General features: G+C 35.5%; 1 protein-coding gene across 6 annotated transcripts in view; it reads left to right on the top strand.

Moving 5' to 3' along the window:
* ETV1 (ETS variant transcription factor 1) overlaps positions 1-22528 on the top strand; it is a 95753-nt gene extending 73225 nt beyond the window's left edge. For all 6 annotated transcript variants that reach the window (XM_059932820.1, XM_059932821.1, XM_059932819.1 and 3 more), the window contains 5 exons: positions 4236-4304; positions 5898-5966; positions 9021-9190; positions 14789-14890; positions 19775-22528. In XM_059932820.1, coding sequence (XP_059788803.1) covers positions 4236-4304; positions 5898-5966; positions 9021-9190; positions 14789-14890; positions 19775-19996 — 632 coding nt within the window. In that variant the 3' untranslated portion in view covers positions 19997-22528. The remainder of the gene's footprint in view (positions 1-4235; positions 4305-5897; positions 5967-9020; positions 9191-14788; positions 14891-19774) is intronic.
* The last annotated feature ends 341 nt before the right edge of the window (positions 22529-22869 follow it).

Below are 22869 nucleotides of genomic sequence, written 5' to 3'. Positions count from 1 at the left end.
GTCAAGAAACAGCTTTTTAGTTTCATACTTGCTTATCTTAAGTTAAAGGAAATTTTAACTGCGTTACTAAAGGTGAAGACTAATCAAATCAGTTAGTTTAGTGTGTTAGTTTACTTCTTCTTAACTTCCGCCACAGTGACTATGGCTAGCGCATTAAAATGACAACAGTGTTTTGCTGCTTTGAATTTTTGCAGCATATTAGATCAGCTTTCATCACCATGAACTCATCTGTGACAAATTATAGGCAGTTTAGTTTCTGCAAGCTGATTTGGCCCCGTCCTAAGGTCATGCTTAAGAGCTCTTTGATCCATAAGTTTCCAAATAATAAAAAAAATCCTTTACCCTAAATTAAATATACATAATTCAATTTACAGATTGAATTTAAAACTTTTTAGACTAAAGCCATTTAGCATCAAATATCAGGGAGTAATACTGTAAAAAGAAGCTCAAAAGAGGTACCTCCAAATATTTTGAAAATATAATGGAGCTTCTCACTTAAACCTTATAAATCATAAATTTATAATGAATTTAAAATCAATTTATTTGAAATATCATAGGTTAATAGATTTATGAAGAATACTACTGAATAAGTACACGAATAAGCAGTGTCAACCATCTCAATAGATACATGATTTAAGAATAGCAAATTAAGTTACAAAAATAATTTTGATATGTAATTATTTCTAGTTTTAAGTACGGTGACTCACACAGTTTAAATACTTGTGAGGTTCACTTAAAAATAGATTCTGTTAATAATAAGTACCTTATATTGAATCCTTAGTGTTAGCAGAAAGTGGGCAGAATGTTGCCCGTGGCTTACTCCATACGGTCTTCCAAAAACCCTTTGAAGGAAATCATTGTTATTCCCATTTTACAGATGTGGAGGTTGAGAGTTAAGAGGTGTTAAATAACTAACAAAATGTTATACTCCCATAAAATATCAGAACTGAGATTCAAAACCAGGTCTCTTAGATGACAAGGTGAATGTTTGTAATCACTGCTGTACTAATGATCCTAAGATTATAATTATGGATGCATATTAAGACAGTGTAAATATGCTGTCATCTTAACGTTTGTGAATAGGATAAACTGCAGCTTATTATTGTCACTGAATTATGTAAGTTTTATTTCATGGATAAACATAAACGAATACGTATGAAATGCCTCCGTTCCCTGCTACAAAACATTTCCCTTTGAAGTCGCCACTTAGCTAGTTTGGATCTGAGTTGAGCATTTAGCAAAAGTTAAAATGTAATGCCAAACTTCATTGGTTGGATTTTTTATTAGATAAGGTAGAAATGAAAGCAGCAGGCAATTTAATTAGCAGTAATTTTTCTGGGCAAGTCATTACTTTGATGAACTTCAGAGCAATGTTTATGGCTCCTAATTAACCATGTTAGTCATTTGATTGAATAATCACTTTGGAAATGTTTCTACAATTTGATTAGAGTCTGACCCACTCTGATGGTCATAAATTAACTGATATCGCTTTAGGATAACATGACTTTAGTTACTTTAGGGGAATAAACTTCTCCTAGCCATATTTTTTTCAGGCTTCTCTGGACCATATAGAGGACACCGATTTTAAAGATAGACTGGACTTAAACAATGCTGGCCAAGTGTCTCAATTTCAAGAGCTAGATGTTAATTTTATTTACTCTGGGGTGTAATAAATAGTATTAAGAACTGGCATAATCACAAATATATTCTCATGTATGCATTTTTTTCTAAATTGCTGTTCAGTGCTTTTTTGTTTAGAACTTAGACCACAAGTTGAGCCTTTGGAAATGTAATGGAGGTTCCGGCATTAGCCATATTTTATGTCATGAATTTATGATGAATTTTAAATCAGGATAATTTAAATATCATAGAATAATAAGTAGAATTTATGAAGAATATTACAGAGTAAGTACAACAAACACCAATAAATCAGCTAGTTCAATAGATGAGTATTAGTGAAATTATCCATCAAATCCTATCTTTGATGTCAAATGTCTAGTTTTCCAGGATTATGATGATTTCGTATGATGTTGGGGCACTTTTATAAGCCGACCCTTCAACTTTGAATAGTGGGTTTCTCAGAAACGCTTGCATTTTCTTTCTTCCGCTTTTTCTCCCCCTTTGGGGAGGAAACTACATTTAGTCACACTTAATATATAATAGAGTTTAACCTATACATTTCCTAGCTGCCTCCAGAGCCAGCCAGCTGTTTTTACAGCCACACTCCAGCTGGGCAGCAGTCAGTAAAAGTATTTTGTGGCAGGGTGTCAACATTGGTACAACAAAATGCTTGCCTCTAAGCAGCTGGGGAGCTGATGGCAGAGTCATTAACACTCTCCCTTCCAGGCCCAGCTGCATGAGGGAACTTACGCCTTGGTAATAAATCAAAATAACATTAAAAATTAACTTGAAGTACCATTGGTTAAAGAGTTGGGATAAAATGCATTGCTAATCATTTGGTAACCCAGAAGATCAACTCCACTGCAACCCTATTGTAAGCACTGATATCAGAAAGCAAGGTTTAACCCTGTAGGGTCAGAATTATATACTACATAATACTTTATATAAAGAAGGCGCAGTGTAATAAAGTGTTTGAAAATGAGTTTTACACTGTTTTCGGCTTGTAAGCTATTGATTGCTACATACTTTTCAGTATTACTGCTATTAGGGATCGCCATTAAGCTATTTTTGACTAAAACCACATAAGATAAGCTTTTTTCTGTGAAATAATATCTCATATTTTGGTTGATATTTATCACTAGAAAAAATTTTAGAACATCAGGTAGACTTCAAAAATGGAACATTCCAGACCAAGAAAGAATGACATCTGGGCTAAATAGTGCTCATTATCTATTACAGCATGAAAGTCTATAGATGGATAGTTAAAGAGAGATAAGGGCCTTTGGATTCCCATTCATTTAAATGTTATTATTACTTGTTCAGAAGTTAAGTGCTTACTACAAGTGGTGGAAAGGAAGATATATTCTTATATTAAATAGCACACTTGTCATATATATTTTATACATTTATTTTTGTACACGTTGTTTTAAAAACTTAAGTAATACATACAGAAGATAGCATCAACTTAATCACATGTGTATATATTCCTGTGGAACCTATATATGTTGTATGTGGGGTTGGGCCCAGGTTTTTGGTACCTAAAACTTATAAAATTTGGGGAACCCTCTGAAAGAAAAAGAAAATGAAATGACATATACAAAATTAGGCATAGGATTTCAGTAGGGCTCTTGCAAGTAGAGGGTCTTGAGGTTGAAACTTCACTGTCTTCACCATGAATAGACCTCTGGTTATGTGAGTGAACTTCTATATTCAGAGTTAAATAACTAGGGACGATAATAGACTCAGATAACATCTCACCCAACCCTTTGTTTTATATAAACTTAGACACAAAATGGCTTATCTAAAGTCATGTAGCTTTATTAGTAGTAAATGAAAGACTTGAATTTTAATCTTTTGTCTCTTAATCTATATATCTTTCCTTTTCTCCATATCTAAAGCTACTAAACACATTAGATACACAGCCATCACTATGACTCAAGTTTAACCATTAACCAAGTTTATTTCCTCAGGGATGAGTTAACTTGGTCACACAGGCAAGGCCTCACTCTTAAGGTAACAATGGTGTTTGCTATGAAGTTGTTGGCTTTCTCTTTTATAGCCTCACTGGTTTTGAATCTGACCTGTGGGCTTAACAAAATGAAAAGCCAGTCATGTTTCTATCTGAAGAAAAAATAGCAGTCACCTTAATAGGCTGGAGTAATTTTAAGAGATACAACAATTTCGTCTTCTCATAATAATTTCTAGCCAGTGTTCATGAAATAAACTATGAATGAGTCTTTTATTGATCTTTGCTTTGGAGGACATTGAGTATACAAAGTTATTCCATACATGTCCTGATTAACTCATGACACTGTTTGAGGGCACAATCACATTTATGCAGGGTTGCTGGTAGAGCCACCTTTACTTTAGTAAGGTTGGTGTGGGTAAAACTTTGAATTCACCTGCCTGTTCAGGAGAAACAGTATTCACCATGATATGCTTCTCAACCTTACGTTTCTTGTGTGGGCCCTGCCTGAAATGTTAACTATGTGTTGACAAGTTCCCCTCAAGAGACTCGTGTCAGTTTCTGTTACTTTCCTTTCTGCACTCTGTCCACTGATAACAGCACATTTTCAGCTCCAGACATCTTTGACCGATGTTGTTTCCTCTTGCAGAAGTGCCTAGCTGCCACTCCATTTATATGAGGCAAGAAGGCTTCCTGGCTCATCCCAGCAGAACAGAAGTTAAGTTTTCCACTATTGAAATTCTTGTAAATACCTGTCAACAGAATTGGACATCCTAAGGATGCTGTCAGATTATCATTATATTACATGGGAAAAATCACTTATGTCCACTAAACCATTATTTTAAAACTTTTCTTTTTAAAGTAAAAGGAAGATTTTTCAGGTCATGATCTCTTATATTTGGTTGTTAGCATGAGTCATGTGCATATAAACAGCTGAAAAGTGGACTTCTCTGTTCTTTTTTGCCAAGAACTACATCCTTTTGAAAGAGAACATGTGCTTTTATAAGATCACCTTACCTTACTGCTTTCTACTGAAATGTATCTTTGAGGAATTTTCAGTTTTGCTTTAGAGACCTAAGTCATTGTTTTGAAATAAAGCACCGTTGATTTAAATACATTCACCTTTAAATATCCTAGATTTTACATTTTGGGACAAGTAATTGTTAAGAATGGACTTTCACATAAGAGACTTAGAAAAGGAGTTTCTATTGTGGATGTATTATGGTAACCGTGGGGGGAAAGTTTTGTTCTAATGGGCATGATACCTGCAAAGTAATGAATGAAAATGATTTTATCTCGGTAGACTCCCCTTTAAAGTATTTCTGGAATTATGTGCATGGTCCTTGATGTCAACACTATGTATCTTCAGTGAATGACTTACATCCATCCTTCTAGGTTGAGTCCAATATTGGTTGTTTTGTTTAAATAACATTAATAGAAGTAAATCCCCATGTTTAAAGGATAGTATTATGAGATGGTAAATCCAGAAAATAGGAGACCAAAAATTTTGCACAAATGCAATGTAATTATTTTTGCTATTTTTAGTATTATGTACCTACCACAGAGACCAATACTTTTGAGAAAAAGAACTGTGACTAAACTATGGGAAATTTCTTCCTGGTGATGAAAGATAACAGCAATTAAATGAAGGTCCCACAGTCAAGGATATTTGGGGGAGAAAATGATTGTGAAAAGCTGTCAATTTATTTCGCATTTTTCCTATGGACTTAGTTATGTTACAGCAAAAAAGGAAAGTTTTTTTTTAACTGCCTTGGCTATTGAAGATGAAAACATGAGAAGGTTAACCTAGCTAAATATTCCTCCAAAGAAGTAAGGGGGTAAACCGTACCTGTTTCAGTTCATCAGGGTCATAATGCAAGGTACATGGCAGTAATTCACTCTGATTTCCCTCTCATCTGGTTGAATAACAAAACTTGGAAGAAAATGGAAAAGGAACTGATACGTTATACATCCCAGGTTTGCCAGTGTTTACGTAAGCTCTATGCTTCTGTTAGTAATAATATAAATTGCTAACTCTCATGTATTACCATGTGCTAGGCAGTGTTCTAAAGTTGCATATATTAAATCATTTAATCCTCACAACAACCCTATAAGGTAGATGCTTTATTATCATTCCCATTTTATAGATGAGGAGACTGAGGCACAGAGGTTAAATCATGTGTCCAAGGTCACGGAGTAGAAAAGTAGAAGAGTCCTTTTCTACCTCCATTTTTGCATTAATGGTTATATTTTGATTTATTTGTGAGTGTTATTTCTGTCATGAATAAATGTATTTCATTTACCCCCACAGGCTGCATGTTTGAAAAGGGCCCCAGGCAGTTTTATGATGACACCTGTGTTGTCCCAGAGAAATTCGATGGTAGGTTTTTCATTGTGTATCAAGTTTTGATTTCTGTAAGAGGGCGTGGAGAGATCACCTTCGCCTCTCCTGAAAGCAGTCAACATCGCTACTTAATGATTTTTATGCCCATCACTTACGATGCACTCAAGTCTCGCTAAACTTTGCCTCTTATAAATTCCCTTTCCTTTGCCCATTAAGAAGCTTTTTTCTTTTGTCCTATGAGAGATCCCATTTTTAGAGTTAGACAGAGTATCATTCTTGCTGAGCTTTATGTAGAATAAGAGGGCCCTTTCCATTGCCCGGCTGAGAACATGCAGCTTGTTGCTCGAGATTTATTGAAAGCTGATCCCGTAATTAACAAAGCAGAGGAGAAGGCATGCTACTGTGGATGCATGGATGACTAATGCAGAGGCTCTTGCCTTTTATTGTTCATGAAAAGATGCATTATGGAACACAGGAACCATACAGCTGCCCATTTAGTTAGTGATTGTGAGTCCTCCTTTTTTGTTTTTTCCCTGGGACGATGTTCATTACTAATGTGACGTTACTTTGTAATTGCTTCAGATGGAGTTAGGAAAGCATCACCCTTTTAATATCACTCGCTGTGGCAATGAAAATGAAAATATCACCCCCCCCCAACACGTTAGAAAGGGGTGTCAAGTTAGAATCTTCTTTTCTTGACAAACGTGGCAGCAGTCAGCATCTACACAGAGGCTTGGGTAAAAAGTGAACAGTTGATTGACTTAGTGGTTCTTCAGAGTGGTCTCCATATTTCCTGCTTTGATTGTTTAACAGGAAACGAGCAGGGGCCCTCTGATTAGCTGATTGCACAAACTTTGGGGATCATGGCTGTAATGACCTGGTAGCTCTCAGGAGTTTTTAATTGTCATTATTTAAACAGCAAAGTGTATGCGCAGATTGCTCCTCAGTCTCTAATTAGTTGCTTGAGGTCTACTGTGTTCCCCAGGCTTTCGCTACAGGTAGACTTTTCAGAAGGGGTGGTATAAGTCTTGGGAAGATCTGTTTCCTTAGCCTCCCTTTAAATTGCTAAATTCATGCCAAGGTCACAGGGTTAAACTCCAATACAGATCACTTTTTCAGCCTTACTCTATAATAGATGTTAGTTTTAACCTTTGAGTTTCAGAGGTGTGATCTGTGTTATTTGATTCAGCATCATTCGCAGAGCATCAAAATCCTTAAAATCCAGCTTTTTCTCTTGAGATAAAGCATAAAGTCTACTTTTTGGCATGACCTTCATCAGTTTCTTTCACTCTTAGTGAGCTTAACATTTTAAGAAATCTCGATAATTAGTATGGGCATGTAAGGAAGGAAAATAGCTCAAAACTGTAGACAGGATTATGATATAATCTAACAGGGCAAAGTCGAAGTCACTTACATGTTTGAGGAAGCTGACTGTCTTGATTATTTTTTCCCTTTGGCTTTTAAATACTCCTCAATTTTATACTAAGAAAATATTTTTGGGAAGATAGTATTGGGCTTACATTTTATAAGGAATAGAGAACAAAAGAAAGAAGAACAAAGGGTTATTTTTTCATTGTACAAGGCCAGTATGATCAGTCACACTTATAGGCAGAAGCAATCTAAAGGTTAGAAAATCTGACAGTGTTTCACTCTATCTGCATAATTGCTCAGTTACCCCCATGAAAATTTCTAAATCTCAGAAGGAAAAACTGAGATAAATAAACCTGTCATTGAAATCAGTATGAAGAGACACTTCTATATTTTATAGCTTAGACCAAAACAACATAACGATTTTTAGCAGCTGTTGAGTGAATAATTTTATTTTGGTTTAGGTTTTTAAAGTGTTCTTTCTGTAATTATTTTAAGAGGTGTATTTCTGTCTCTTGACCAAAGGAAATTTTTAAAAAGCTTGTGATTTGGTCTGGTTTGTAATTCACACTTAATGTCAGAAGATCGGCTCGAATATATTCCGTCTGAATTGTTTCTTTAGTGAAGGAGAGAAATTCATGCATTAATATTAAGTGATATGCTTGTAGAGCCCTAGACATTCAATCCCCAATGTGACTAATTCCACATATTTTTGAGACAGTTTGCTGGAGATAGAAGTAAATAATCAGTAGTCATGAAACTGAGTTGTGGTTTTTTTTTTGGTTTGTTTGTTTTTTGGTAAAATCAAAATATCTGGCCAGATATTCCAAAGAATTGGAAACTAACACCTTTGCTACTGTAATCTATTTAATAGAGTTTTTTACACTTTGTATGAATAACAAATAAATGTAGCACAAACAAACCTTTCTTGTTTAAAAATATAGATAACAGAAAACTCTGGTGTATTCTTTTTTGTGTGTGTATATACATTATAAAATTGGACTTTTAGAAAAAGAATAGCAAGCTAAACTCAAATAAGTGCAATACAAAGAAGAGAAAAGGAAAAATGAGAGAATTTTCATTTGCTGCCAGTTGAGAAAGCAGAGTGCCAGTGAAGGTGTGGAAGAAAGATGGTATACCGGTAATCCAGTATGCCCTGAATTACCCATGACATTGTCCTAGTTTTTATGTAAATCACAGAGTCTAAGATGCTGTTAACTTTGCTTTGAAGTATTTGCACTAAAATTTTCACTAGTTTGTCATGTGCAGGTCAATGAGGTATTTACAAATTGCAAAATTTAATTTGTGCAAATAAAATGCACAGAGCTTAAAATTGATTACTCCCTCTGCATTGTTACTTAGAGCAGTAAGTAATAGCATTAACAATGAAGGAAAGAAGTATGATCGGATACTATAGTTTTTAAAATAGTATCTAAAGAAAAAAAAGTTGTACAGCATTTTTATAAGTAAATGACATCCATGGATTTATTCTGCCCTTTGTGCATTTATAGTAACCTTTATATATACAGTTGTGTGTAAATTTGTAGATTCCTGGGTTATATTCACGCTTTTACCTATTTTAAATCCCTATTTAATGGTAACAGTATATTTCATAGAAACCCTTAAATTGGTTGTGGTGTAACCATTTTCGTGATTGGTTTAATATAAATTTTATGTAAATATCATTGCTAATCATAGAAACTTAAAATGTTTTTAATTTAGGAGATATAAAACAAGAGCCAGGAATGTATCGGGAAGGACCCACGTACCAGCGGCGGGGATCACTTCAGCTCTGGCAGTTTTTGGTAGCTCTTCTGGACGACCCTTCAAATTCCCATTTCATTGCCTGGACTGGGAGAGGCATGGAATTTAAATTGATTGAGCCTGAAGAGGTGAGTTTAGTAGATTCTAGTTAGGAAGATCAGATATGTTCTAATATAAAGAAACATATACTTGATTAATATGCCAAAAAAGTATTTTTTAATTTTAAAACTATAGGGAAACATTTTGAATTAAAAGGTGGGCCAAAAAAAAAAAAATAAGCAGGGATATATTTAAAATAAGACATGAATATGTTGCAGGCTTTTTCCAGTTGAATACCATCCTACAGGAATTGAAGGAAATCAACCAGATTATTAGCATAATCCTTTATTTAAGAGAGCAGGGCTTGGGAAGTCTCTAAAGGTGCATCTAAGTTGGGCATGTTTGATGGTCTTTGAGGAAGAGAGGAGATGTCTATCAAAGTTCAACTAGTTTTGGGTATGGAGGAATTGTTCTTGAGAATTAGCAGTTATTATTTGGACAATCTTGATTTTTGTCAAGAGGGTTAGAGAGGAACATTTAGAGAACAAAGTCATGTGTAAGAGGGTGTAGGGGAGACACAGCTGTGGGCGATAAAGGCACACAAGGGCCACAGTGGGGAATTCTCACTCCTTAAGTGTTTCTTAGGAGACACAGACCTGTACGACCATTGTTTTCCTTTGATTATTGGTGACATCTGTTTTGAATCAGCTGGGCTGTGTACACTCCTTTGGAAGGTAGGAATAAAGTTTAAAATGTCACCATAATACCTAAGAAGACTGGATAGAGATAATACAGGTAAATGGAACACCTTTCATTCTGTTCAGCTGTCTTACTTACTCCAATGCTCCCCCATGCACATACCAATGGAGTGTTTTCCTGAAAAACCTCTCAGTTCAACTTTTATTCTTCCCAGGGCTAACTTTAGGCTTAAGCCTACTATTTTTTTTTGGTTGCGGCCCATGGGATCTTTGTTGAGGCATGGAGGATCTTTTCATTATGGGGCGGTCTCTTCGTTGCCGTGCTCGGGCTTCTCTCTAGTTGTGGCATGCAGGTTTTCTCTCTCTCGTTGAGGTGCGTGAGCTCAGTAGTTGTGGCACACGGGCTTAGTTGCCCCACGGCGTGTGGGATCTTAGTTCCCCAACCAGGGATCGAACCCGCGTCCCCTTCATTGGCAGGCAGATTCCTTACCACTGGACCACCGGGGAAGTCCCAAGCCTACTATTATTATTACAACATAACCTACTGAATAGCATTTTGGACCTCAAAAGAAAGGTGACTTTTATATGAAATGTTTGTGTCTTATTAAAGATGCTTTCTCTGCTACTGTTAAAATTGACTTCAGTTTACGTTAGCTGAGAAGGCGATGGAAGACTTTTAGCTAACATGCCTATGACTGATCATATTGGCTATAGGATCTGAACACCTCAGAAAAGTCGAAAAATTCAGAGAGATATCCAGCTATTTTTTAACTCAAAGTGATTAGTTTCACGTAGACTAGACATCTACAAGCTAGACTAGGCTAATGGGCCTATACATCTTGCATTTTCTGCTCTATGAGACCATGTATTTAATCATAATCAGATAACGTGTCCTAATTTGATATCCAGAAGATAAGGTGACATTACTTATTAAGATTTAAGAGATTATCCGATTCGAATATGTATTAAATAAAGTATGAAATCAGAGGAGATGGTTAGCACAATTAAGTGTACTCCGGGTTACGTCAATACGCTGGTAGCATTCGAGGGCTCAAGTCAAATCAGAAATTCAAAGTATCCATTATTGAGTATAGGCTAAATGTTTGGGTGTTTGAATTTTGTACTGCATCTAAAACTTAATTTGGCTGTCAAAAGAAATTCGTTTTTTATGTAGGTGTACTTAAATGATGTAAGTGAAAGAACCGCAAAAATGTGAAGCACTAAAAATTGAGACTAGAAACACTTAACGTAAAGTAATTTGAAAGCCCTTTAACGTGATGTGAATGTGTGCTCTTCACCTCATGAAAGATGTTAATAATCTCTGCAAGAGTTGGTTCATGCTAGAACTGAGGACATTCAACAGGGGTTTATATCAATTACTTCCGTCCATCTGTGATTAAAATAAAGCGAGCAGAAACAGAATTTTTATTTTTGCCATCTATCTGTTAAGATAGGGGAAATGACTGAATTATGTCAGTGATTATTGATCCACTCAGAAGTGTAAAAATACTTAGGCACGTGATTAAGTTCTTTATGTAGCAATTGTTGATTTTTAAGCTGATCATGTTTGAACAAGTAGAATAGGAGACTTGACCAGGGGACCATTAAGTTACATCAAATTATGAATTTCTGTGATTTTTTTTTTTTTTAAATGCCGGGAAGGAATACAATTACTTCTGTTCCATACAACAAACCAACATTTAGACACCTTTTCTGTATCAGACTCAGAAAGTAAAAAAGGACTGGGGAATTCAGAGTCAGCCTAACTCCCTGGCAATTGTGCAATAAGCACTCAACGTCTCCTAAGGCCCTTTGTTCAAAATGAAACATTCCATTTCTGATTGCTGCATTGCTCACTGCTACAATTGCTTCCATCAGGCAATGACTGTGCTGTTTATGTTTAAATTTCTTCTTTGGAAAATGTTTGTGAAATTTCTTTAGTCTCTGTGGCCCATGGTCACCCTCTTCTTTCAACTACACAGCAGTTAATTGAGGGTCTGTGACAGCACAGCTCAGGAAAGGTGGCTCTGAAGCCATCCTTGTTGGAATTACTCATGAGTTCCACTTTTTATATTTCCTCTTGCAGTTTAAAATGATACTGAGTGAGACTGCAGTCTTGCGCTGATTATCTGCTCAGTGTGTTTGGATAACTTTAGCAAGCACATAATCTTTAACATCTCTCTTTTTGAGATATTTGAGATAACGAGATGTTATTTTTTAATTAATCATGGGTTCTGGGGAATTGTTCCAGGGAACAGTTATTGACATAGCGAAGCATCTGTAGGATGCAGAGTAGAAGTCTTCTGATAATATTCAAGCTTGTTGAGCTGGAAGAGTTATCGAGAAGTCTGATAGCCAGGCCCTGATTGTGGTTTCTAGCTTTACTGTTGCATATTCAAGCGTGATTTTAAAAAATAAATTGAATAATAATTGAACGATTGCGTTTTCCTGTTTAATTCATTTGGTAATAAGGGTAAATGCTAGAGTGTTATAGAGATCTTTTCACTCTCCTCATTAACAGCCGAAGTTTTCCTTTGAAAGAGTGTTAAAAGGAAGTTACTGGAGGTATTGCCACCATCGTACCTACTCCATGTTGAAGATGGTACCTTGGCTTTTTTTTTTTAACATCTTTATTGGAGTATAATTGCTTTACAATGGTGCATTAGTTTCTGCTGTATAACAAAGTGAATCAGCTATACATATACATATATCCCCATATCCCCTCCCTCTTGCGTCTCCCTCCCACCACCACCCCCATCCCACCCCTCTAGGTGGTCACCACCTAGAAAGCACCGAGCTGATCTCCCTGTGCTATGCAGCTGCTTCCCACTAGCTATCTGTTCTACATTTGGTACCTTGGCTTTCAGTGGCGCTGGATATAGCGGTGATTGATGGGTCATATGTGAGGGCTGAATGGACTTTCTTAGTTGTTGGATGGTCTAACCTATCCTGGAAATTATTTATGTTACCTGTTAATTTTAAGTTTCAATCTTTTAAAAAATTTTTATCATGATAGGAACACAACATGGGATCTATCTTCTTATCAAATTTTTACGCATTCAATCCAGTATCATTAACTATAGGAACAGTGTTGTACAACAGATTTCTGTATCTTATTCCTTCATCTTGCACAGCTTGTCTGCATCTCCCAGGCATATGAGTATGACCCATTTCCCTCAACTTTGTAATGAATGTGATATTGAGACAGCTCTAAGAATAAATTTGATTGTTTTAAAATGTCTACTGATACCCATGGTGCTGAGAATTAACTGGCATCCTAAAAGTCAAACTCTGCTTATGGTATTAAAAAAACATCTTTCTTTCCCCAAAGGCTTCCACTGTGTTGTCTTGAAGTTTGTTGCAGGTATTTTACTTTCTAGGTGCCTCCTGGTGAGCCTCTAGAAAAGTATCATTTACAAATGCATAAGTGTTCAGAAATTGTTGTTCAATTTAAGGAGATACTAATAATTTATTTTCACATCCCCTCCAGGTTCGCAGGCCGTTCAGTTGTCATGTCTATTAAAGGCTCACTGATGTCCATTGTTAGCTTTTTAAAAGATATTTTATTTAGAAATTATTGCTTTCACTTCTTATTGCCATCCGCCCATTTTGCTATTGCTTAGAACATTTACATTAAAATGAAGTTTATCTTTGGAACATTAAGATGTACCTGTCACAGTGACTCTCTGTTTTGATATATAGTCATGTCCCTGTGAGGTTACGTCTCTCTGCTCTTAAAAAATTATACTGATATATGTGACTAAATTACATGGTATCTTCATTCAGGAAGTAGAAATTAGTGAGAGAGAAAATAGCAAGGATCAGTGTTTTTAAAAGAGAAGAAAAAAAAAAAAACCCTGGAGAAAGGTTATTGCTAATGAAGTAGAGAGAGACAGAATGATCTCTTTGCAAAGCATTCTGTTTTAGTATATTACACATAGCAACAACTTGGAATTCTGTGAACATGAAGGAAAACTCTAACCCTATTTAAAAATGCTCTCTCAGGGTTACTTAGGTACGCATGGCGGCTGCAATGTCTGCTCAGATGAAGCAAAAGTGGAAATTAATGCGAAGGTGACTTCAGCTGGGGTCACAGAAGCAGGCCACCCTGTTCTGGATAATGCTGCAGCTAGCCAGGGTAGTGGTGAGGTAGGGGATGCAGATATGTTGAGGAAGGAGGTTTTGCTGAAGCTCTGTTGAAGAATTCCCCCTCTTTGCCAGAAAAGTTGCTCCTCCAAAGCCACATTATAAAAAGCTCGGAGATTGTTCACTAAACAACAAAAGTGGATATTCTGCTTTAGAGATTTTCGTCTGTGGACTCATATACATGGTGACCTTCTTATTTTTAGCCTCTGATTACTGTTCTTTAAATGAATGCTTAATTCCCCAGTGTAGTATTGGCTACAATTTTATTCTGATGCTGCTTCAGGCAATAAAAATTATTTGCAGTTCAGCTTACTAACTTGTATACTGTTTCCTCTGCTGTACACACTGTGCCACTTGTTCACTCTTTTATTCAGTGTCATGCAGGAGATCTGTTTTCCTTTGGTTTATCATAACCTCAAAAACACCTTTACAAAGAGATCGCGAAGCTGCTCTTGATCTATAGTTTTTATCTGAAAAGAAAAAATAAGAAGGAAAAAACAGACAGGGTACCTCAGAATGCGAAGCATGCCTCATTTTGGTGAATTGCAGCCTGTCCATTACCATTGTAAATACATTCCCTTATTTCCATTTAATTTTGTATCTAAAACAGTAGTGACAAAGAATTCTATTGTGATGCTTCAGAATGATCACTGAAGGCCTGGTTTAAAAAGCAAACCAGGACACAGGATATGCAGATCATGATAGCTTTTGTATCTTTACTTATGTTTTTGATTTGGATGTGTTTTAGAGTGTTTGGAAGTAATTAATGAATTAACTAATTTTTATGAGATATGTTGATACGTTAATACTTAACACTACAATGTCATTCTGTTTTGGTGGCAGGTGGCCCGGCGTTGGGGCATTCAGAAAAACAGGCCAGCTATGAACTATGATAAACTTAGCCGTTCACTCCGCTATTATTATGAGAAAGGAATCATGCAAAAGGTGAGCAGCTAATACAGCATTAAAATTCACTGAAATGTTGCACATTCATCTGCATGTCATACTTTAAAGCCACGTATCATTACACTGCTGAAGCAAGGTTTTCGCCCACTTTAACGTATGCTTAGCTGTTGGTTTTGCTATTACAAGCCTTTCTGTTTATAAATTCATGGGCATTGTAGACAAATGTGTAATAATATCATATACAAAGTAGTAGACTTTCTGGAAGTCCCCACTTTCCTGTGTTTGGTAGAAAAAATGTTGTTTTAGTACTAATATGGCAAGCATATATCCCCAGAAGTTGTTGATATTTTGCTACATTCTCCACAAGTATATAATTTTGAATACTAACCGAATTGTTACCTTTTCCCTCTTGTTCTGATTCTTAAAACATTCAGAACATTGCTTGTTCTCATTCTGAAAAACATTTTTTCTTGGCTGATTTCATGACTTGACAGCTTAACATCTTAAACCATTGATTAAAAATAAGTATTTGATCTTATTTCATTGGTATAATGAAGTTAAATTTATTTTATTTCAAATGAGTGTCTCTTAATATTTCCAGGTAGCTTTTTTAAAAGGTGTGAGATAAAACAAATGAATTACACCTAGAACAAAATATAAAATTTTTGAAGAAGGTAATGAATAAATGAATAAATAAAGATAAAACATTTGGGTATTTGTTAGTGTTACATCCTTCAGCCTTGCATGCATATTCAGTCTGATAGTCTTGACTGTGAACAACGTTTAGGATTTATTCATCGTGAATATTACATTATAGTTTTATTATGCATCCTTGGTTCATTTGGGGGGACACAGACGAATATTACAGATTGTGGCATAGTTTTATGTCACCATGGTTCTGCCAAGAAAAACTAGACCAGTTGGCCCATGAAACTTACTAGAAGACAGGGAAACGGCATCATTGAGTTTTCTAGACCAAAGGGAATCTGTGCTCTGGAGTTGGCCAGCCTGGAAGTTCGAACTTCGAAGATCCTTAAAAGATAAGGCTGAATTAGATTCTTAATTGCTTCCTATTTCCCTGAATCTCACCTTCAAAATGTAAAACCAGTTCCTATCTGCTCTGTCTTTTCCATCTCAACCCTGGAGTCGTTTTTAATTCCTCCCTTTCTCTCATCCACCACTCCCATTTGCAGCCAACCCCTTTCAGATACATCCCATTCTTTTCATTTTCATCACCATCTTCCTAATTGGGCACATCGAGTGGGATGGCACAGTAGGTGCTCTGCAGGTCCCCTGGGCAGTGTTACACAAAATGCAGTCATGACTTTGGTTTGCATGTTATCTTCTCATTAGGTCACCTTTTTTGAACAGATTCTTCTGCTACTAAGCAGTGGTATTCTTACCTCGTGAAGCTGCTGTGATTATTAAATGAAATAATGTACTTGAGACACTTGCATTGTACCTGGCGCAAAAGTCTTCAACAAATGGTAGCTGTGAATGCATCTCACACCCCGAAGCCAAGGCATATTTAGCTTGTGTGTCTTGACCAGTTAAGTCCCTTACTAAATGGAGCAGTCACAGAGAGCTAAAAAGTATCATAAAATGTCTAATCATACCTCAGGTTTTAGACACAGTGTTCGAGGGGGTATCTGCAGGATGACATGTCTGGTCTTAAATACTCTCAAAGGTGTTCAAACTTACGCTTATTACTGATACCATCACTTCCATGTTCCTATTTATTTATCCAGTTATCACATATCCTATTTACTTACCTCTTACTTTAATAAATGAATAAGGCAAGATGCTATCAAATAATCAAATGACAGCATAGATGTTGAAAAAACAAAGAAAAATGTTATGGCTCCTCACGTTTTTTCTATTAGGCTGTAATTGCCAAAGGAAACTATTAGCAACTATTTATTTGTCAGCTAATATAGGAGAGCAAAATGTTGTACATCACAGGCCTTTTGGGGTATTGCATATGATATAAGGAAAAACAGGTCGTTTAGAGGTGAAAAATGCAAAAGTTGAAGTCTACTTATTACTAGCACAACAATCAAGACTTTTGACAATTTTTACACACATACACACTTATTCTTCCTTGCACGTGTTGAGCCGGTCTACTTGCTACTCTCTGACACACCTGTGACTCTCTCATTGCTTCACTCTTTTTAGAATGTCCTGCCTTCTTACCTTTACCTGTTAACATAATGGTTAAGTAAGTTCTAGCATAGTCATTCAGAGGAAAATTATGCAGTCCTTTAAAAAAAAAAAAAAACTCTGATGTAGAATTATATATTTTAATGTATGGGGAAAATGTTTATCTGACCACGGTTGTTCATGAACTTAAAACTCTGTGTGTATGTGGTGTATGTAAAAGAAAATTAAATGGAAAGATTAGAGAATAAAGTAAAACCCAAGTGGATCTAAACATCAAAGAAACCCTGATTATTTTAGTAGTCATGAAAGAAATAAGAAATGAAGTAATGATCATTATACCTTATAGACAGTACATGTATGAATTTCAAAATTTAGAAATGATGGGAAAAGTATATACAAACATTTAAGCATTGGTTATTTCTGGTTGATATAATCAGATTATTATTTCTTTTGGCTTAATCTGTAATTTAAAATTTTCTTCCAATATCCCTGTATTACTTCTGAAATTTTAAAAGTTAACACACACACACACAAAAAAAGTTAACACATAATTTAAATAGCTAGTCTTTCAAAATTCATGTTTTATCTATCTAAGCATTGCAATTTGTGTATACTGAATGTATATAGCATTTTCCATATTGTAACTGAATAACAGAAGACGTTCTGTCCCTTGGTTGGTTATCAGCCCTTGTTCTAAACTTTGTGGCATTTAACATAGTCCAATAATTATAGTAGTAGCCCTAAATATGTTTACTGTAAGGAAAATAAAACAGTGAGTCAAGGCAGAGTCCTTAAGAGGTTTTATAATCTTGATTGCGTATTATACATTTTAATTCCCCACAGTGATTTATCGAATCATTTCTAATTATAACCAATAGCAACAGATTGTACAAAAAAACTTCCAGTATCCTAAAGCAAATGCCTCCTTCTCAGCGGCTGCAGACAAAACAAAGCAGGTTATTAAATGCTCTGAGGTATGCAGGCCATTTATTTTATTTTTATTCTCAAAGTGCTTTGAGCAAAGAAAAAAGGGAAACGAGGATTTAGTATAGTTAAGCTTTGTTTCTGATATGGTCTATTTTTACTTTTATGGCAGTTTCACCATTTCACCTTTAGGAACTTAATTTCCTTTTTATAAAGGACTAAAGTGAATAAATTTGTGCCAGACTCCTCTGTTTGCCATGCCCTGTGCTAGAGACTTCCATCTTAGTCTTGCAACAGGCTTTCCAAGAAGCCATTCCTGACTCCATTTCACAAAAAAAAGGGGAACTGGGGGCAGTTTAAGAAACATGTCCAAATTCATAAAAACTAAGTCTTGGCTATTTTCAAGCCTAAGGATATTCAGAGTATTTGAATTCTCTAAATTGATTCCTCTTACAGGGTAAAAAAAATCCAGGGCAAAAAAACATTCTAAATCTGAGTCCAGAACAGCAGTGCTCTTTGGTAATTTTTTTTTTTCTTCCCAAACATGCACAGATAGTTTATAAACTATGAACTCACCATATCCCCACATCACACAGCAAGTAGCAGAGGAGTTGAGTAATTTTCACCTTTCTAAAATTACTGAACTCTACATAGACACAAAAAGTTACTGCCAAACTTAATACAAAGAACTGTATTCATCCACTCCTGCCCCGCCCAACCCCCCTGGATTTTTGAGAAGCTCAGCATTGTCTATTAATGGCAGCAGCGGCAGGGCCGTATTTGTTCCACTCAATTGTTTATAATTTCCTAGAGAAGCATTACTCTTCAAAATTTAAGTTTGGGACATGTTATTTCCTACAAATTAGGCCACTTCTCCTTTATTTCAGGCAGCTGTCACATTTCTTTTTTTCATTTCCTCCCTATGCATTGTGTATTTTAAATGCCTTTCACTTTTTTACACCTCTTACTTCAATTTGACACTTTATATACATCCTTAACTTCTGTCTAAGGCATCTTGCTTTCATTTTTAAAAGTGATGTACCCAGGATAATGCTGCCCTCTTGATCCATCTTTCATTTAAATGAGGCTATGTATCTTTTTTTTCAGGTGAGAATATACAGTGCAAAAGAAAAATAAATAAATAAAAAAAGAACAGTTCACCCTGCGAATCAGTGAATCACTAGTCTAGTCTTATTAGGAACACAATACATTTTTCTTCTAAGGTTTGGAAGTTTAGTTTTTCTACAGTTTCAGAAATATAATGTTAGGAGGGAGGCACTACACTTTAAAGGCCTGGTTATTTTATAAGTACTATAGATATTACCTTTTCAAACAGAGGGGAAAAAATTGTAATGTGAAGATGCCTGCATGAAATCATTGATTTTTTTTTTTCCCCCAAATAGCAATGTAAGTTTACACTTACATGAAAACAAGCAAACTGCTAAGCTTTCTAGAATATATCTGGAATGAATGTAATTATTACTCAAGATCAACATTTTGCATTTCCCTCGATTGAACCGTAGTTTATCCCACAAAGTGAGGATTATTTTTCTATCTGTTAATACTTAACTGCTTCTTCTTTTGTTATTCATCCTTTCTGGAGTATTAAATCATGTTTTTTGTTTATTTCTTTCTCTGCCCTTCCAGTCTGGGATGGTGAAGATGAGTTGTTGGTTTTTTTTTAAGCTGAGATGTAGTTGACATAACAACCTCACATTAGTTTCAGGTGTACAACACGATTGGATATTTGTATCTCTTGCGAAATGCTCACCACACTGAGTCTAGTTACCATCCGGCACTGCACGTAAGGATGGGATTTCTCTTCCATGTTTCCCTTAGGTGGCTGGAGAGAGATACGTCTACAAATTTGTATGTGATCCAGAAGCCCTCTTCTCCATGGCCTTTCCAGATAATCAGCGCCCACTGCTGAAGACAGACATGGAGCGTCATATCAACGAAGAGGACACGGTGCCTCTGTCCCACTTTGACGAGAGCATGGCCTATATGCCAGAAGGGGGCTGCTGCAACCCTCACCCCTATAACGAAGGCTACGTGTATTAACACAAGTGACAGTCAAGGGCCTTCTCGCGCTTCTCCTCTTTTGCAAGATGCAGAGAATCTCCGCATTCTCTTCAATCTTTGTCTGATTTTTGTTGTTTGTATTTTATTTTTAAATAATAATACACAAAAAGGGGCTTTTCCTGTTGCATTATTCTATGGTCTGCCATGGACTGTGCACTTTATTTGAGGGTGGGTGGGAGTAATCTAAACATTTATTCTGTGTAACAGGAAGGTAATGGGTGAATGGGAGGGGGGATTGGGGGATTACTTTTTACTTAGGCTTGGGATGGGGTCCTACAGGTTTTAAGTATGATGAAGCTATATCATGTTGATTTGATTTCATAACAACCTAGAAAATGTTCATTTCCTCTGGGTGTCTATAGTACACAGTTAATTCACATTGTGTAAATATCCACTTGGAGACTATTTGCCTTGGGCATTTTCCCCTATCATTTCTGAGTCTCTGCAAGGTGTACAAAGAAAAACTACTGTAAAAGGCAGTTTAATTGTTAGAAATGACTGTTTTTGCACCTCTTGTAAAAAGGTATCTAGAGATTGCATTTGCTGCTTTTTGTTTCGTTTTGCTTTATATATGACTCATAGAGGATAACCATAAAATGGGTAATTCTCTCTGAAGTTGAGTAATCACCATGACTGTAAATGAGGGGCACAATTTTGGACTCTGGCTCCAAACTGAGTCACAGGCCAGTAGCAGTATACGTATCTGGTGCCACCTTGCTCTTTAGGTACAAATCATACTGTTGTTAAAGTATTTTGAAGCTCATTTCAGTTAAATAATGATATTTTTCATGGTCCTTTGAGATCTTCATTTAAATGTTAAATCTGGGATCACAATGAAGCAAAAAATATCTTATCTCCTTTTGCTTCCTTCAGTACATAAAAACATTATTTAATCAATAAGAATTAACTGTACTAAATCACGTAATATGCTGTTCTAGATACAGCAAGCACTCCTTAAGAAAAATATCCAATACACTAAATAGGTACTATAGTAATTTTTAGACATGGTACCCATTGATATGCATTTAAACCTTTTACTGCTGTGTTATGTTGAAACATATATAAATATTAGATAATGCTAATGCTTCTGCTGCTGTCTTTTCTGTAATATTCTCTTTCATGCTGAATTTACTATGACCATTTATAAGCAATGCAGTTAACTACAGATAGTATTTCAGGACAAAATAGATGACTCGAACCATTTATTGCTTTAAAAATAGCTTATGCCATGCTATGCTGTAAGCAGCTTTTATGCACATTGACAAAATGAAGAGTAAGCTTCAGCTTGCTAAGGGAAACTGTGGAAACTTTTGTAACTTTTGGTGAAATGGAAAATTATTTACAAACTGTCAAAGAATATGAGGAAGTTGCTGTATGACATAGTGCTGGCACTGGTACTATCCATCATCTTGTTTTGGACACTCGTGTAAATGTGATTGGATTGTTTGAAAGAAGATTTAAAGATTTAAAGTTTCAAAGGTTTTTGTTTTGGTTTTGTTTTGCATTTGGAGAAAATACTGAAAGCAGGGTATAACAAAACCATAAGTAAATGGTGTTACAGTATCTCTGAAGAGCTTGCTAAAATGATTCAAGAAAGAAACACGAATTTTGTTCAATCCATCAATATCCCAGAGGAACAAAAATTTTTAGAGTCAATAGCAAAATTTAAAAAAACTCCTAAACACAAAGCCAGAATCGACTTATAAAAGCTTTTCATGATGAACACAGGAAAAATTGTTGAAAGATGATCTCCTGGCTACCCATTTTCCAGCATGACATGGATCACAACTCATGTCTTTAAATTGAACAGTTATTGGGAAACCCACATACCATAATCAATACTACTCACATTTAATCCTACAAAAAAAAAAAAAAAACCATATTCTAATTTCAACATATCTATGTAACCTGTGATTTTAATGCTTGTTCTACATTTACATTATATAGCATTAGGCCCATTATGGGCTAATAAATATGCCTTAAAAATCAGAACTTTTCCCCCCCACTTTGCTCATGTGGCCATTTACAGCACTTAGAATAAAACAGATTTTAAAATATTCAGCTAAAGTTTTACTGGAAAGAGAATTGACACATTTGGAGAAATTGAAAGTGGGTCCTTAAAATATGATCTAAATGAAAATTATATTGAGTATTCTTTTTTTTCTCTCTTTTTCTTTTATTCTTTTAAAAATTCTAGTTCTAGTTTGACAGTGAGAAAGAATTGGGCTATGAGTTATTTTAAGGAATCAAGGAAGAATTGGTATTGATTATATAATATTTAAGGACAAATTATATATTTTGCTGTTTACGGTAGTAACTCACTGAATGAAGTAAGTAATTGGCCAACATTAAGTATATTTCTCATACAGAAGGGTTCAAGACATTGCATTATAAGCTCTTGGGAAATGTATCTAAATTTTTTTTGGGGGGGTTCTGTTCTTATTCTACTTTTTGTTTGGTTGTATTTTTATTTTCAGATAGATTAATAAATCTGGCAGCTGATTTCTGCAAGATTCTTGTGTTTTGAATTTCTAATTGAATTGGCTATTCAGACATAGAAATCAACAACATAACATCTTCCTTCAACTTGGTAAAGGAAACTAAAAGAATTATCTCCCCTCATGTTTGCTGCCTTTTGATGCTAATACCCAACAGACTAATTACAACAAAGAATGTCACCTCTCCAATAACTAATGAAAGATGATTTTCTTTAAGTTATGCCTATAAAAATGCTTAAAAATAAAAATTCACACAGCTGACAGTGCAGAGCAGTTTTCTCAAATTATAGAAAGTTCTTGGGGGTCACTTAATTGAGACTCCTTTTTATAGATTTTTATCAGTTTCCTGCAGAT

The sequence above is a fragment of the Balaenoptera ricei genome, chromosome 9 (genome assembly GCF_028023285.1).
Source record: "Balaenoptera ricei isolate mBalRic1 chromosome 9, mBalRic1.hap2, whole genome shotgun sequence".
NCBI classification, from domain to species: domain Eukaryota; kingdom Metazoa; phylum Chordata; class Mammalia; order Artiodactyla; family Balaenopteridae; genus Balaenoptera; species Balaenoptera ricei.
The sequence above is the reverse complement of the archived record's forward strand: the minus strand, read 5'-3'. Positions and strand labels throughout refer to the sequence as shown.